Source organism: Puma concolor, chromosome C1, assembly GCF_028749965.1.
Source record: "Puma concolor isolate L17-30 chromosome C1, mPumCon1.1.hap2, whole genome shotgun sequence".
In the NCBI taxonomy this organism is placed as follows: domain Eukaryota; kingdom Metazoa; phylum Chordata; class Mammalia; order Carnivora; family Felidae; genus Puma; species Puma concolor.
This window is the reverse complement of record NC_141674.1, coordinates 72,534,457-72,552,403: the sequence shown is the minus strand read 5'-3', so window position 1 is coordinate 72,552,403 and position 17,947 is coordinate 72,534,457. Positions and strand designations below refer to the sequence as shown.

Genomic DNA, 17,947 nt, shown 5'->3' with positions numbered 1-17,947 from the left:
AGATATACTGTGTATATGTTTATGTGTAGTGGCCCTTTGGAGGGCCACAAACCATTGTAATATTTAAGATTATTTTTAACCCTCCCCAAAACAAATTTTTATCCCTTTTGGGGTGATGCTGCTCCTATTAAGAATGCATGATTGACGGGGTAGGAGAAAAAACTTTGCTATGCATGAGTAGTTGCTTTTGTTTCATGGGACTCAGATCACTGTTATCTTACTTTGTCAGGTGGTCTATAGGGGAACATTAGGTTTAATAATTGCCATTATTACTTCACCAGTCTGTCATCAAACTCTAAACGTGTGCCATGAGGTGCCGAAATTCCCTAGAATATTCAGGTACAGTATTTCCATTCTTGAGAACATTGATAATTTTGGCAAGGACACAGTGACATAATTGAAAGTATTTTGTTTAATTTAGGGAACAGTAGTCTTGATATAGTAGGAATAATAGTGTTTATTTTTTTTAATTTTTTTTAACGTTAATTTATTTTTGAGACACAGAGAGACAGAGCATGAACGGGGTAGGGGCAGAGAGAGAGGGAGGTACAGAAGTGGATGCAGGCTCCAGGCTCTGAGCCATCAGCCCAGAGCCCGACACGGGGCTTGAACTCACCGACCGCGAGATCGTGACCTGAGCTGAAGTCGGACGCTCAACCGACTGAGCCACCCAGGCGCCCAATATAATAGTCAGTGTTTAAACCTCTATCTCAGTGGTTCTCATTCAGTGGTGATTTTGCCTCCCAGAGGACATTTGCAATAATTGAAAACATCTTTGGATGTCACAACTGGAGGAGTGGGTGTTGCTGGGGTGGCATCTCCTTAGTCAAGGCCTAGAATGCTGTTAAATATCCTGCACAGGAAAGTGCCTCCTCTGCCCCCTCTTTGCACTACCCACCATAACAAAGAATTATCTGGTCCAAAATGTCAGTACTACCTAGGTTAAGAAACACTGTTTTATCCCATGATTCTACTCCTTATTCTGTGTTTTCATAAAATAGTCCAAAATATAAAAACAATTACGGTGGAGGGTGGGGGTATGCATACATAAAGATACTCACTAAAGCATTACTTTTTCCCTTTATAAAATGTGTTCTTTTAGAAAACTTACTAATATAATACAAAAAAACATATAAAATTATCCACAATCCCCCTCAAAAATAATGTTGAGATTTTGATGTATGTGTATTTTTAAAGTGGGACATGTATCACTATGTGTAATTACGAAAAGTGGGAAACAGACTTAATCCTTTGAAGAATTTTGATGGTTACCAGAGGGGAGGTGGTTGGGGGGGAATTGAAATCGATGATAGAGCTTACTATGATGAGCACTGAGTCATGAATAGATTTAGTGAATCACTAAAATTGTACACCTGAAATTAATAGAATATGTTAACTATACTGGAATTAAAATTAAAAACTTAATTAAAAAACTTAATTCTTTGAGACTTAGGAAGTGATTTGATTGCCCAGTCAGGACTACATCAGTTTCAAGAACACTGAAGAATTGGCAGCTACTTTAGAGATTAATTAACTCAACCCATTTCAGGAATTCTTATACAATACCCTTCAACCTCTCTTTGTCCATTTGTTCACTTAAATCTTCTATTCTGAATTACTGTTTGCAAATGCCTTTTAACCCTAGAGTTAAAAAGTACAGTTTTCCAATGAAGCTAACTTAATCCTTTGTACTAGTAGAGGTAAATGATAGACCCATCCCTAGGGATAGTCTTTTATTATTATTATTTTTTTTACCATAATTTAATATGGAAGAACAAATGGTAAAAAATTGGAAGCAGTCATAATGTCTATCAGTAGAGAATGAATAGAGTTTGGCATTTTTCATAAAATGAACTAATCTGCATATATTATAAATAAACCTAAAGCATAATGTAAATGAAAAGCAAGGCATAGGATATTTAGAGTATGGTAAGTTTGAAGTAAATGTTAATATTACACAAAATACTATAGTGTTTATAGGTATAATATGTGTGTGTGTGTGTGTGTGTATAGAATATAAAACCATGGACGGTAAGAATACACACCCAAACTCAGGATAGTACTTACCTCTGATAATGAATGGGAAGGGAAGGAGATCAAGAAACAGTAGCAAGTTGGATCATCAGCTATATCAATAACCTTTTATTTCTTAAAAGAAAAAAGTATTTTGAATAAATATGGCAGTTTGCAAGTTGGTTAAATCTTGAGTATGGGTACATTGTTCTTTATACTTTCTTTTTCTTTGTTTTTGAAATATTTCAAGATCACATTTTTAAAAAGTAAATGTACTTTTCAAATTTGTTCATGTTTGAACTGAGGCCAAATATAGAAAGATTTTTATAGTAATTTAGCAATGTGTATGTAATAAAATAGTAGTGAATGACTTCCTTACAATCAAAACTAGTTAACTATAGCAAAATAATTTCCAAGGGCTTTTCTCCCTTTGTTTTTGGAATGTTAAGTACTTTCTGATGGTATTTAGGGTCTACTGAGTGTTAAGAAAGATAAATGGTTCTTGAAATTACTCAAGCAATGATTGGGGTAACTTAATATGATTTAGAATTCTGCAAGATGACAAGTTCATAATCTTTTTTTCTCCTATAACTTAACATGGAAAAAACAAATATATTTAGAAAGAAACCATATTATACATCAGGATTAAAAAGTCAATTTCTTACAAGGAAATGTGGAATCTCTGAGTCTCCCCTTTTTTTTTAATGTTTATTTTGAAAGAGAGTGCACACAAGCAGGAGAGGGGCGGGGGGGGGGGGGGTAGAGAGAGAATTCCAAGTAGGCTCTGCACTGTCAACGCAGAGCCCAGTGCAGGGGCTCAGTCTTAGAAACAGTGAGATCCTGACCTGAGCTGAAATTAAGAGTCACTTGCTCATCTGACTGAGCCACCCAGGTATCACCTCTGAGTTTCTTGATGGTGATATGATGCTCTGCCTCTTTCATAGATAACGAACATTGCAGGGGTGTTTTCTTTTAGAAGAATTGTTTATTTAAAACCATTAACTTACATTTGCATTCAGATTTTTTTAAGGTTTCTTCCTCTGAGATTTTAGATATCTGGTCTTTATTTATTTATTTTTTTTTTTTTAATTTTTTTTTTCAACGTTTATTTATTTTTGGGACAGAGAGAGACAGAGCATGAACGGGGGAGGGGCAGAGAGAGAGGGAGACACAGAATCGGAAACAGGCTCCAGGCTCTGAGCCATCAGCCCAGAGCCTGATGCGGGGCTCGAACTCATGGACCGCGAGATCGTGACCTGGCTGAAGTCGGATGCTTAACCGACTGCGCCACCCAGGCGCCCCAGATATCTGGTCTTTAAATTAGTGACGGGTGTTTATGCCTTTGTTCTATCAAAAAAAACACATATTAACATGACTTTCTTATATGGTAAGTGGCACTCTCAACGTAAGCATAAGCAAGCATATTTTTTCTAGCTAATGCCAAAAACTGTCTTGTTACTAAAGAAAACTTCCATAAGCAGATCTGTGATAACTTACCCTAATAGAAGGATTTTTACTTGATTTTATGGTTATTGTCTTCTGACAGAAATTTGACTAAATCATATGAATGTTTGGTGGGAGATATTTTACTAGACTGTGTTAAAATAAAACTATTTGAGATTTTGGAGCCAGGCTGCTAAAGGATAGATTTATAAGTGAAGCTGGCCATTTTGCTTGACAATGGGTTGTTAGAAATTTCTCCTAAATAATGAAAACATGTAAAAGCCATCATACAGTGAAAACATTTAAATTTCTGTATTGGATTCAGTATTTCTTTTTTTTTTTTTTTTTTCAACGTTTATTTATTTTTGGGACAGACAGAGACAGAGCATGAACGGGGGAGGGGCAGAGAGAGAGGGAGACACAGAATCGGAAGCAGGCTCCAGGCTCTGAGCCATCAGCCCAGAGCCCAACGCGGGGCTCGAACTCACGGACCGCGAGATCGTGACCTGGCTGAAGTCGGACGCTTAACCGACTGCGCCACCCAGGCGCCCCTGGATTCTGTATTTCTAACAGTAACTTTTTTAAAAGAAGGAATGGTATATAGTGTCACCAAATTTAGATATGTTAAATAGAACATGGTCATTCCAAAATTAGACATTTAGTGAATTTTTACGGTTGATCATGTATCAAACCAAAGTTTCGACCTGGAAGCAAAGGGACTCTAGCTCAGAGTGCATTCTGCTTAGCAACCAACTTGTCTACTGTTTTGCTACTGAATGCACGTACTCATGGCTAAGAAGTATCTGCAGCCAGCTGGTCGCAACTGGACAACACTTGATTCACCTAATTTCCAGACTAGTCAGGCAAAGACATCAGCTCATTATTTTTGGTCATGAGCAAATTTATTTGTAAACTTCAAGTAGTAGCACACTGATCTCAAAAGCCCCTGAACTGTGACAAATTGCCTTCTAATTCAGGAATATAAAGTCCTTATAATTCAGAACTGCTGCACTTAATTTTGCTTTCCTTTTAAAAATCCTTGCAAGTATATTGTTTAAAAAACATAGTCTCTGAAATCCTAGAAGAAATAGTAGAAAAGATACGTTAAATTCTAGGAATACTTTTCAAATTATTATCTGAAAATGAAAGTTCAGGAGGTTTGATTTGTGCGCACACTTTTATTATCTACCTTGATCCTCATGTGATTCTTTTTTCATTTAGAAAACAGCAGTTTTGTTGGCATGTGAAGCTCCAATTTCCTCAGAGTCAAGCTGTGTACATAGAAAAAAGGTACAGTACTACCAATGTTTATTAAGAACTCCTTTGTTTTTATTGTGTTTTTGTATTTAAAATAAACTGTTAACTTAAATGTGATATCAGTAAATGTATGTCAGTAGTAGAATGGATAACTCAGTTGTTGGTATCTTGATTCAGTGAAATGCTCAATACTATTGAAAAATGAATCAACTACAGCTACATCAACATGGTTGAATCTTAGAAATAATGTTGAATGAGAAGAGCAAATGAAGGAAGAATGCAGAGTGTGATTCTACGTCTAAATATAAAACAGTGTAGTCTTTAGAACTATCTGCAGAGCTGGTAAAACTCTAAGGGAAATCATGATGGTGTTTCCTTCAGCAGGGGGAGCAGACATAAGGAGAAAACTGCAAGGAGACACAAGAGGGCTAAAAACTTTCAATTTCTTAAGTTGAGTGGTTGTAGAACAAATGAAAAATGACCCAGAATTCTACTATGCAAAGATTACTGCTATTAACATTGTGGTATAGCCCTCAAAATATGTATACTCAAAATTGGAATTAATTTGCATAAACAACTTTTTATCCTACTTTTTTCATATTTGCATATTTTTAAGTGTCATTTAAAAACTTTAATGACTGTGTACTATTTGGTTCCTTCGGAAAATTTTCCAGTTCCTTTTTAAGTAATATACTGAGCATATATCCACATTTTGCATTAAGTGTCCTCTCTTTGCAACTGTGCTATGAATTTTAGTGAAGAACTTCCTTATTTGAAGTTGTATGCCAGACTAAAGTCAGGGAAAGGACTTCAATTTTTTAGATACGGGTATGTAGCACATTGGTATATATGAAAATGTATAAATGAGGAAAGCTACACATTCAGTGTCTTAATTTTGTTTCTGTAGCTTTATAGTTCAAAACAGTGTGCATACTTACAGGAAAGTTGAAAAACTTGAAATATGTTATTTCCAGGGACAGTAGTATCAATTTTTACCCTGGTCTTATGATTTAGAATGAATAAATTTGAACATGCACTGAAATTAGCATCATCTGAAACCTTTTTTCAGATTTTTAATTTCTGTAGCTTTCAAATATATTTCATCCTGAATTCATTCTTCCCATCTTTGAGCACAGGTGTGTGTTAAAAGAGGCTTCATGTTTTTATAATTGATTTATAGGGAGCTTCTCAAAATATTGCTTTTTAGGACTTTGTTAAGTGTGTCCAAGAAGCCTTTTTGAGCTTTTTTCCTAAGTAATTTTTGCTTAAAAGGATGTTATATTTTGCCAAGAGTAAAATAAAAGGTCTGTGTTCAGTTATTTAAACAAAAAAGCCACAAGATTTAGTAATTCTAAGTTAACACCTTTAGTAGCAACTTATAAATAATAAGTTTTGTTTTTGTTTTTTTGTTGTTGGGAAGAGTACCAGATGATAAAACTATTAATGAAATCCTAAAACCTTACATTGATCCTGAAAAGGCTGATCCTGTAATTCGTCAAAGGTATGTTTCAAAAATCTTGTAATTTTCTGAAATTACTAAAAATATTGAGGTATTGGTTATGTGAATATTATGTAAAGCCATGACACTATTAGACTGTGATATGCCAGTGCAGTTTACTTTCTGTGTCATTTCCTTGGTATTTATTCAAGGCTTTTTCAGTCACAGATGATGCTTTTGGATAGTAACAAAAACAGTTCTCAACACTTAGTATTCACTGTTTTCTAGATACTCGTTGAAGCAGATAATAAAAAATGTATGAATTAATTTAATCCTCACAATAACCCTTGAAGATAGATTACTGCTAATATGTCCATTTTACAGATGGGGAACCTTAAAGTGCTTAAGTGACTTCATACTGCAAATAATCAGGGAAGCTGGGATTTAAACCCAGCCAGTGTGGAATCAGAGTCTGCACTCTTAACCCTTAAATCAAACTTCTTTAAAATTGAGTCAAAAACTCTGAAATTAAGAGTTTCCAAGTAACCCTTATAAAAGACAGGAAAATTCTGTTTCAGCCAGGTCTTCATAAAACTAATTAAGATACACTCTGCCTCATCTCCAGAAGTGTAGTGTGGACACAAATGGGCTAGGATAGCTAGCTCAGCTCTGTCCCTTTTCAGCTGTGTGATCAGGAATAAGTTACCTAAGTTCCAGACCTTAATTTTCTCTACTAGATAAGGTTATTTGAAGCTTTAAAAAAAAAAAAAAAAAAAAGGCATATGTATATAGTTACTATACAGGGTCTAACACACAGTAGGCAGCACTCAAAATAGGAAACTCTTATTAGAATGTGGATTAGTTTTCCTGAGCAGGAACCCAGTTGACTTTCTTTTCTCTGGATGATACCTGCTTATTTTGGTTCCAGAGTAACCTAGTGTTTAAATTTTAAACTGAGTGGATTCTAAAATGTCTGACCTGGGGCGCCTGGGTGGCGCAGTCGGTTAAGCGTCCGACTTCAGCCAGGTCACGATCTCGCAGTCTGGGAGTTCGAGCCCCGCGTCAGGCTCTGGGTTGATGGCTCGGAGCCTGGAGCCTGTTTCCGATTCTGTGTCTCCCTCTCTCTCTGCCCCTCCCCCGTTCATGCTCTGTCTCTCTCTGTCCCAAAAATAAATAAACGTTGAAAAAAAAATAAATAAATAAATAAAATGTCTGACCCAATTCTAATTAAATCTCATGTTCTAGTGCCAATGAAAGGTTGTACCCAGACTGAACCAGAATCATGTCCCATATCAAGCAGTGTCTTTGGAATATGTATAATAGTTGTATTTCTTTCCTTCTTATTATTGATAATCCAGTTGTCATCATTGGTCATATGTTTGGCAGTAAGACAAAGTACCTGTCACTAAATTGGGTACATTTTTAAAAAAATAAATAAAATAGCAAGATTAACTTAATTTACTGAAATAGATTTTTTTTTTTTTTTTTTTGAAATTAACATATTGTACAGAGAGAAGAAAGGTAATATTTTAAAATTCAGATCCTTGGCTAGAAAATATCTTTAACCCCTTTTCTGTGCTTGGCTAGTTGAATTTTAAGTATTGTTAGCTACTCATAAATGTTTAATCTGTAGATACTGTCTTGAAACATATTAAAAATCAGTTTTGCTTCCTTCAATATGACATTTTTATTTCAGGTTGAAAGCCTACATTCGCTCTCAGACTGGGGTCCAAATTTTAATGAAGGTTGAATATATGCAGCAAAATTTAGTAAGGTAAAATTATTTCCCTCCCCATTTCTTTAAATATTTTCAAATTCTAAAATGTAATTAAGTAGCTTGATTAGCTCAAGTAGCTAGTTATTATACCAGTATGACTTTCAAATTAAAATTTAAAAATAATCAGACTTACAGGATAAATTCAGTTGAAAATTACTTTGGTTAGGGGTGCCTGGGTGACTCATTCAGTTAAGCGTCCACCTTTGGCTCAGGTCATGATCTCATGGTTCATGGGTTCGAGCCCTGCGTTGAACTCTGTCCTGACAGCTCAGAGCGTGGAGCCTCTTTCGGATTTTGTGTCTCCCTCTCTCCCTGCCCCTCCCCGACTCAGGCCCTCTCTCTCTCTTTCTACCTCAAAAATAAACATTAAAAACAATTATTTTGGTTAAAATATTTTAAAATAGCATTATGTACAATTAAGAAATTCTTAAATCCCATTTTAACTTATTTCAAGAAGTATTCTCTACAACAGTTCTAGTGTTCAAGTTTTTGCCTTTGGGAATACAAACATTTATGTGATCAACTGAGCATTGCATGTATTGCAATGGAAAAAATACTGCAGAGAAATGTAAGGAGAGCTGGGTTCTAACAAACTGTATTATTTGAGGAAGTTTTTTTTGTTTTTGTTTTTTGGGTTTTTTGTTTTTTGGTTTTTGTTTTATTTGGGGTTTTTTTTTTTTTAGAGTTTATTTTGAGAGGAAAAAAAAGAGAATGAGAGCAAACAGGGGAGGGGCAGAGAGAAAATCCCAAGCGGTCTCTGCGCCATCAGCGTTCAGTCCTACATGGAGCTGGATCTCATGAAACTGTGAGATCATGACCTGAGCCAAGAGTCGGTCAGCTGCTTAACTGACTGAGCTACCCAGGTGTGTCTTCCCTAGACTTGTTCATGTAGTATATTTACATGCAGTTCATGTTTTACTCCCTTCCTTCCCCCTAAAGATTTAAGGTCTCAGATGAGGAAAGGATGGAAAGTTTTGTGGGTTTTGCAGAGATAGCTATCTAGAGTTACAACATCCATGTTAACCAAAATCAGTATTTTTGAAATTGGTAATCAAACGCTTATGTAATTAGTCAGAAATACTGATGTAAAAGGTGCGTTCTTTCAGTTTTGCTTAGCAAAGTTTTAAAGTCAGTTTCATACAAATTCATGTTTAAACAAAACCATTTACATTGTTCCCTTGGAATTTACCTCCAGTCAATCATTAAATATTTTTTCCTTCTTTTATTGTCTCTTACCTCATTCAGATTCAGTCCCTTTCTTAACATTTACCATATTTTTCTTACTTAATTCATGTAAATGTTACTCCTATTCCATACCTTGATGCATTCTTATTGAGTATACTATGGCTTCAGTCTCATAAGCCTGTTAAGAAAACACCTCTGAGGGTTTTTATGAAAAATGAAATCACTTTTTGGATAGTTGTCTCATCTCATCTTCTCTAGGCTGTGGAACTAATATATACTCTCCCAACTCTCCTGACAACCTGGTGACGTGTCCAACATCCTAACACTTCTGCAGCACTCTGAGCATTTGCCACCTCCTTGTCATAGACTGCCAGTGTGGGGATAACATGTAAATGGCTCCAGAAGGATTGTAGAAGGGAGACAGTGGTAGTGCTATCCATCAAAATGATTGCCTCATCATTTTTTTTGTTGTACTTATCTGACCTTGAATAATTATAAATAGTAGCCATTGGCTACTATTTTAATGGCTACATGAATGGAATTGTTCATTTTCTTAGTTAATAAGCATGCATCAACTTGACTGTGGTCACCTTATTTACCTAATTTGTTAGGCAAATAATTAAATTTCTTTACCAAAGCTAAGGAAAACAACCCAAATCATTTTGGTACAACTGCTAAGAACAAAAGGTTTGGGGTTCTCTTTTTCTTTTGTTTTAGTTTATTAATGGTTTTTGTTCTGTTTCTTTGTTGTTTTCCTCCATTACCTGAAAGAGAAGGTTTGCTATATTTCCTTTTAAGTCAAGGCAAACTGGGGAGTGGCCAGTGAAGAAATGTGCCAGCTCACTAAGCCAGTCAAACTTGACTCTTGGGCATAGTATCTTCTTCCTCCAAAATTCAAGGAAGCCAAGATTGTATGTATTAAAAGGTAGAATACTGAGCATTTTAAAGTTTATAATACAGGGCAGACTGCTTGGGCCTAGATAGCATTCATTTTTAACTTGAAAATGTGTAACTCTAAATGCTTGAAGAGGCAAGGAGGATGGAGATCTCCAGATGGAGATCTCAGCATATCCTAGTAGACCAGGCTCTTCCAGGAGAGTGGCAGAAATGTGGCAGAAATGCCTATAGCATGACATGATCCAGAGGGAAGCAGTTGGGGAAACCATTACATGCAGTTGTATTAGAAAGAAATCAGGATGCACAAGAGAACCAGAGCACGGGGAAATGCCAGTCAGATTGCTAAGGTTTATTTTAACAAAGAGGGTAAACCTGAACCCAAAGAAACATCAAAGAAGTACACTGAATTGAAGGTCAGATGACCTAATTCTAGACACTCAATTTCTTTGTGCTTCATTTTCAAGGTCCTTTATTGTCTCTTATTTTATACCTTCTTTAGGAACCCAGGGAGGACCAAAGTTGGTCCTTGGGTTAAACTTAGTCCCCAAAGGGACTATCATTCCTTTGATAGCTTAATAAAGTAAAAGTTGAGTGTTAACTTCAAGGAATACCTAGAATTAGCTATTTTGATATTAAACCTGAGCTAATCTGAATAACATGATAAGTATTTTTACTTTATCTTATCTATATAGAAAACTTACCATTCAGATTTCCCCATTTGAGTTGTTTATTTGAACTCAGTGATCTATAAAAGCATCAAAGGATGGGAAGGTTATGGATTTAAAAATTGCCACTTTAGGGGTGCCTAGGTGCCTCAGTTGGTTAGGCGTCTGACTTCAGCTCTGGTCATGATCTCACAGTTCGTGAGTTCAAGCCCCATGTCAGGCTCTGTGCTGACAGCCTGGTGCCTGCTTTGGATTCTGTGTCTCCCTTTCTCTCTGCCCCTCCCCCACTCATGCTCTTTCTGTCTCAAAAATAAACATTTTTTAAAAAGTTATAAAAAATAAAATGAAAATTGCTACTTTATTTCACTTTGAAAAGTGATGGCGTTATTTTATGGCAATCATAATCTCAAACTCCAGTGAAGGAGTTTTTATCCTAAGTTGGGATAAGGTACACCATATATTTCTGATTAAGTCAGCTTCATGATATAGTTATCCTAATTTCTATAAAACTTCCCAGTTTTCAAGTATTTTCTAATCATGAGTAATGAAATTAGATGCTATGAGGATACATTTAGAAATAGATTTTCATTTGATTTTTTAAAAATTTGCTTATTTATTTTGAGAGGGACAGAGACAGTGCAAGTGAGGGAGGGGCAGAGAGAGAGGGGGAGAGAGAATCCAAAGTAGGCTCCACACTGAATGCAAAGCCTGACATGGGGCTCAAACTCACAAAACTGAGATCATGACCTGAGCTAAAACCAAGAGTTGGATGCTTAACCAACTGAGCCACCCAGGCACCCCTCATTTGATTTTTTTTATATTAAATATAATGTATTGTCAAATTGGTTTCCATACAACACCCAGTGTTCATCCCAACAGGCGCCCTCCTCAGTGCCCATCACCCACTTTCCCCTCTCCCCCACTCCCCGTCAACCCTCAGTTTGTCTCAGTATTTAAGTCTCTTATGGTTTGCCTCCCTCCCTCTCTGTAACTTTTTTTTTCCCCTTCCCCTCCCCCACGATCTTCTGTTACGTTTCTCAGGATCCACCTATGAGTGAAAACATATGGTTTCTGTCTTTCTCTGCCTGACTTATTTCACTTAGCATAATACCCTCCAGTTCTATCCACGTTGCTGCAAATGGCCAGATTTCCTTCTTTCTCATTGCCAAGTAGTATTCCGTTGTATGTATAAACCACATCTTTATCTGTTCGTCAGTTGATGGACATTTAGTCATTTGATATTTTTAACTAAAGATATTTAGGGGTGCTTGGGTGGCTCAGTCGGTTGAGCATCCAACTCTTAATTTGGCTCAGGTTGTGATCTCAGGGTCATGGAATCAAGCCCCACATCAGGCTCAGCACTGAGCGTGAAGCCTGCTTCTCTCTCGGGGTGCCTGGGTGGCTCAGTTGGTTAAGCGTCTGACTCTTGATATTGGCTCAGGTCCTGATGTCATGGTCGTGAGATTGAGCCCTGCATTGGGCTCTGCACATGGAGCCTGCTTGGGATTCTCTCTCTCCCTCTCTTTCTGCCCCTTCCCTGCTCATGCTCTCTCTCCCTCTCTTTCTGCCCCTTCCCTGCTCATGCTCTCTGTCTCTCTCTTTCTCAAAATAAATAAACATTAACAAAAAGATTTCTCTTTCCCTCTGCCCTTCTCCCCTGCTCCCTCACTCTGTCTCAAATTAAAAAAAAAAAAAAAATGTAACCATAGTATTTCTCAGATAATGCAGTCATTGATAGGCTGTACACTTAGATGTATAATTATACTTCTATCATTAAAGGAAAGTACATTCAGAGAACATCTAAGTAAGATTATTATAGGTTTTTAAATGTTAAACTTCTGATATAAGATAAGCATGCTAAAATAGGAGGATTTTATTATTTCCTAAAAAGTACTTACAAGGCAGAAGCATGTAGTTTCCTTGTGGCTGTTGATTTTAAATGTATCCTACGATTTACAGCATTCCAGTGACTCCAGAGTAAAGTCTTTTTAACCAAATACTTGATGTTGCCAGTTTCCACTGGTTGTGTTTTACATTCTTGGAGGGTTTATAACAGTTGTCTCATGATATATATACCTGATGAGCTAGAGCAGACTTAAACGTTTCCCAGTTTTTAGCATTGCCATACATGACTTTTATTTTTAGATTTAGGGGATTATAGAATGCAAGTCTAACCCTAAGGAATTTGCTGCTGATGTATTTGAGAGTTTTCTTTCCAGAATACACAAGGTTTGGATTTGTGTTTTCTTATAAAAGCTAACGTGGCTTCTTAAGTAAATTCATGTATTCATTCTCTTGCAAACACTTTGTGATACTCACTGTGGTCCAGGTATCATTCTAGACATTGGGGTGATGGCAGTAAGGAGAACCGTTCCTGTCCCTGGGAGCTTACATTCCCAGTGGAAGAGAATTCATGTAAGGTGCTTGTGTTATTAGCAAGGCCTCTTTTTCTCCTCTTAACCAGCCCAGAAAGTAAATGAGTGGTTTTGAAATAGAAAAGCCTATGTTGGTAACGCCAGGTACTTTCAGGGGCAGCCATTGTATTGCTGCTCACTTATGCTATTATGGACTGAAGAATTTTGAATACTCCGAAGTGTGATACTGTTCATTCAGTTGTAATTTTCCAAATCTGTTTTTTGTATTTTACTTATTAATCGAACCATTTTTCCATAAAGAAGTTCAGCTACACTTTCTTTATGTTTACTTTGTGCTTTGATGTTTATATAAGGTTCTAGTTTTGATAAAGGTGTGGTTTAAGCTGTTATGGGATAATTCTTTCCAAATTTACTCAGAAACCATTAATTAAGCACATTTAATCTTCTAGGCATATAAATAAAACTTGAGGTTGATACAAGAATGAATTGGGTACAGTTCTACAGTAGTGGGGGAACACAAACACGAAGCAAAGGTGACTGACTGAGGTTCCTGGCATGGATCTGTTTCTGGAGGGATGGAGGTATAGGGCCTGGAGAGGCTTAGGGCACATTGAGTTTTAAGTAGAAGTGGCATTGTTTTTTGGAACATTATTTGCAAAAAGAAAGGTCATTTTATACTGTTCATTTGTTCTTAGTATCTATTCGTAGTAAGATTATACATATTCCAGTAAGAAATAGTAATACTATCCTTTCAGAATACATAATCTGTGGAGAAGTAGACCTGATTTTACTTTAAGACGTTCCAGACTAGACTGTAAACCAAAAGTCTCACCATTGCAAACACTTAAGTTTATTAGAACACTGCTTCTCAAACCTAGCCCAAATTAAGAGATGTTCCAAAATAACGTTTTTGTTTTTATCCAAAAACCTACATCAAAGTAGATATTCTGTAAAGTCGAAATAATGTTATAAATTTGGTACAAACCTTAGAAAGTTCCTAAGCCACTTTTCCCACCTGAAAGTGGGGATCAAGGCAGAAATGCTATTGCATTGTTGTGAAGATTACTTTGAGATGTTAGCGGCTTAGCACAGCACCTGGCACATAGCCAATCATTCTCAGTAAATACATATTATTCAGGTATTAGGAGTTGCAGCATTCAGGTCAACATCTTTTAGAATTGACTCAATATAAGAGTTTTTATTATTGTTTTAATCCTAGAGATTACTTCCTTAGAAAAAGGAGGAAATCTGTTTAAAACAAAAAGTTCTATGTAGCTAGCAGTTGACTATATGTTATACAGTACTTTTATTTTTAAAATAATGGCTTGTTTCAGCCATTTGGTATTTCTTATACTTGTGGGAAGTAGCCTAAGTTCAATATTAGCTATACTCCCAACAGGCCACTCACCATTAGCCACATGGGGGCAGATACCTAATCATGCTAGTTTATATTTCTTTTAACATAAATTGGATATTGAAAGAATATGAGGTTTGAGGAACTTGTGTACTTATGGTGTTACCAACTGTTATTTCTGTACAGTCACTCCCACATCTAGATACATTTTCAACCTTTCTCCCAAACTCCAAATCCTGGTTTATATCTATCTTCACCTACATATCTCATTACATCTTAAACTGTTTAGACCTCATCACACCACATCTGTTTTTTCTGTGTGTGTGTGTGTGTGTGTGTGTGTGTGTGTGTGTGTGTGTGTGAGAAATATATATTAAATGGGTTATGTTCCTGGCATCTGGTAAGCAGTCAGCAAATGTTGATACTTACTCTGTGTTACTGGCACTGTCACTCTTGCAGTATATGAGACATAAGACCTTAGAGCCATCTTTTACTTTTTCCTTGCCACCCTGTTTTACATGGTTGCCTCCATAACGAGTCTTCTCTGTGTTCTCTCTTCTCCATTTTTCTGGGTTGACTGTATCCGTATCTGCAGCGGAGCCTATCCTTTCCCACCAACTAGATGTGATTTCCTTATCCTTTAAGCCTCAAAAAATATGTTGTGCTTCTCATAGTTTCCTGCAATCATGTTTTATTTTTTTCCCAATACAGTTTATCCTATTCAATGATACATTCTTTTGAAGACAATGACTATATTAGGCATCTTCCTGTTCACATTTCCTGCAGTGCTGAGTCAGTGACTTTCCTATAGTATGAATTCAGTGTAAATTTTCTTAATAAGTAGTGTGTTAATTCACTTAAATATATGTGTGCTTCTATTTGCTAGATGTTGCTACCATTTTAATACCCAAAAGGAGGACTGAGACAACTTTTTCTGAAATGGCCAAAGAGTAAATGTTTTTGGCATGGTGGGCCATACTGTCATAATTGTCAACTCTGCTATTATAGCCCATAAACAGCTATAGATAATACATAAATCAATGGTATGGCTTGTGTTCCAGTAAGACTTTGTGCACAAAAAACAGACAGTGGGCTGGATTTGACCTGCTGACCATAGTTTTCCAATCTCTGCTCTAAAGGATTTTTATTGGTCATTTGTGACAATATCATTTAGTTAGCTGAGGGCTTCAATTCTCAATATGTAAAATGAGAGCAACAGAAAAAGAGATTATAATAACTCCCAGTGTAATTTAAAGTTCCTTCTGAGAAAGCAGTACCTGCTCAGAAGACAGGCTTTTTGATAAATGAACTTGACCTAAAGTATCCTCGAGTCCCTTCCATGTGCCGGCACAGTATGATACACAGGCCTCTAAAAGACTAGCCCTCAAGGAGCTCACAGTCTAGGAGAGAAAGTAGATATGTGGTAAATGCTACAGTAGAGCTGCATTTAGTTCTATACTAAATGTACCAGGCATAACAGGTACCTGGAAAGGCCTGGACATTTTACATAGACACTCCAGACTTGTCCTATTTTTATGGAAGCACACCCCAATTGCCATCACTCTGCTTCCAAAGATTGGCACATGAAGTCGAGACTTTAGATTTTAAACCCAAGCCAAACTAAAGTATTATTTAAGTTTTGACTTAATGAACATCACAGAAGATTGTTACTCTTCTTGGGGATACTACCCTATTGTACATGCACAGATTCTGTTGTTTCATAGTGTACTGGTTGTATTTAATAATTTTTGGAACACCTTTTTCTTTCTTTCTTTCCTTTTTTTTTTTTGAAAAGCAACCAGCAAAAGTATGAGTTCTTTTTCTTGGATGATTTTATTTCCAGGCTGAGAGGATGTTTTTTAAATAAAAACTAAGATTACTTTCTTTGGATCTGTAACATGAAATGTTTTAAAAATCATTTACAGTGAAGTTAAAGAGGTAGGATACTTTTTTGTGTGTCACTTTAGAGAAATTGGTTTTGCCTGTGTGAAGGCCTCAAATGAGATCCACCTGACCTCTTTTACTAACACGCAATTCTCAGAAAGCAAAGACCTTTTCTACCTGAGAGCAGACCTGATGTCCAGTTCATGTAACTCACTCAGATTCTGACTTCTTAGATTCTCAACTCTGTCTGCAGGATACCACCTCTCAGCCTTAGTTGATTCTAAGAGCCTGGTCTCTTGCCCAAATCTCCTCAGAGCCCTGCCACATCCCTCCTTGCTTTCCACCTGGCCCATATCCCTATTAGCCAGTATCCCTTCTTACCATAAACATTTCCCCAGCTGAGCATTTAACCTGTATTTCTTCTTTTCTCAGAACAGTGCTTCTCACATTTCAGTGTTCATCATAATCATTTGAGACAGTTGTTGGAAATATGAATTTCCAGCCTACCCTCATAGCCTCTGGTTTAGTCAGTCTCACATAGGACCCAGAAACCGGCATTTTTTTTTTTTTTTTTTTTTTTTTTTTTTACATCCTCTGCCTCTTAAGTTATGCCTATGATCATACTTTGAGAAACACTGGCAAGGGTGTAAACTCCTTGAGGACGTTTTGGTTCCCATACAGTATCTAGCATATTTTCTGTACAATAAGCATTTGGTAAGTGTTTATTCAGTTGGATTATTGAAACTGTATAAAGAAATAAGTAATTTGATTTTAAGTTGGATTTATTGAAATCAGATTCTGGGGGCGCCTGGGTGGCGCAGTCGGTTAAGCGTCCGGCTTCAGCCAGGTCACGATCTCGCGGTCTGTGAGTTCGAGCCCCGCATCAGGCTCTGGGCTGATGGCTCAGAGCCTGGAGCCTGTTTCCGATTCTATGTCTCCCTCTCTCTCTACCCCTCCCCCATTCATGCTCTGTCTCTCTCTGTCCCAAAAATAAATAAACGTTGAAAAAAAAAATTAAAAAAAAAAAAAAGAAATCAGATTCTGACATCTTTAAAGATATTAATCTTTATCCTTTGCTTAATTGAACCAGAAGTAGAAAATTAAATTATCTTATTTCAGGCTTACAGAAAATAATTGGGAAATGTACTTTGAAGATACTCTACATAAGAAATTTATAGTATGTGGTTAAAAGCTGGGATTTTTAAAAATGTCCTGCTGTTAGAAAACTGAAGATCTTGGAAGTTAACATTATTTTGAGAATAATGGCACAGAATTAAATACATTATCAGAGAACATTAAAGGGATTCCAGCATGTCTGAGAACAGCATCAGCTGCTTTCAGATGTCCTGTGAAAATTGCAGGCTCCGTTGCTGCCTTTTAGTTAGATCCCTTGAAAGAAACTGTGATGTTAGTAAATAACAGCAGCGGGCTCTCTAGATGGGATCACTTAAATTTTTTCCTTTTCCTTTTCAAATGCGATTCTATTAATGAGTACTGCAGAGACAAGTGGGGTAAATTACTTAATCTAAGAATCAGTAGTAAACAAATTTGCATGTAGTAGAAGACGCCGCCATCCATGCTTGCCCATCACATTAAGAGATGCATTTCCAGTAAAATTTTACTTCAATTGTTGTATGTTTGTGTTTTGACCAATTTTAT

General features: G+C 36.6%; 1 protein-coding gene across 2 annotated transcripts in view; it reads left to right on the top strand.

Moving 5' to 3' along the window:
* Positions 1–17,947, top strand: part of ZNHIT6 (zinc finger HIT-type containing 6) — a 111,518-nt gene that overhangs the window by 29,387 nt on the left and 64,184 nt on the right. For both annotated transcript variants that reach the window (XM_086717443.1, XM_025935198.2), the window contains exons 6-8: positions 4,678–4,746; positions 6,134–6,214; positions 7,848–7,925. In XM_086717443.1, coding sequence (XP_086573569.1) covers positions 4,678–4,746; positions 6,134–6,214; positions 7,848–7,925 — 228 coding nt within the window. The remainder of the gene's footprint in view (positions 1–4,677; positions 4,747–6,133; positions 6,215–7,847; positions 7,926–17,947) is intronic.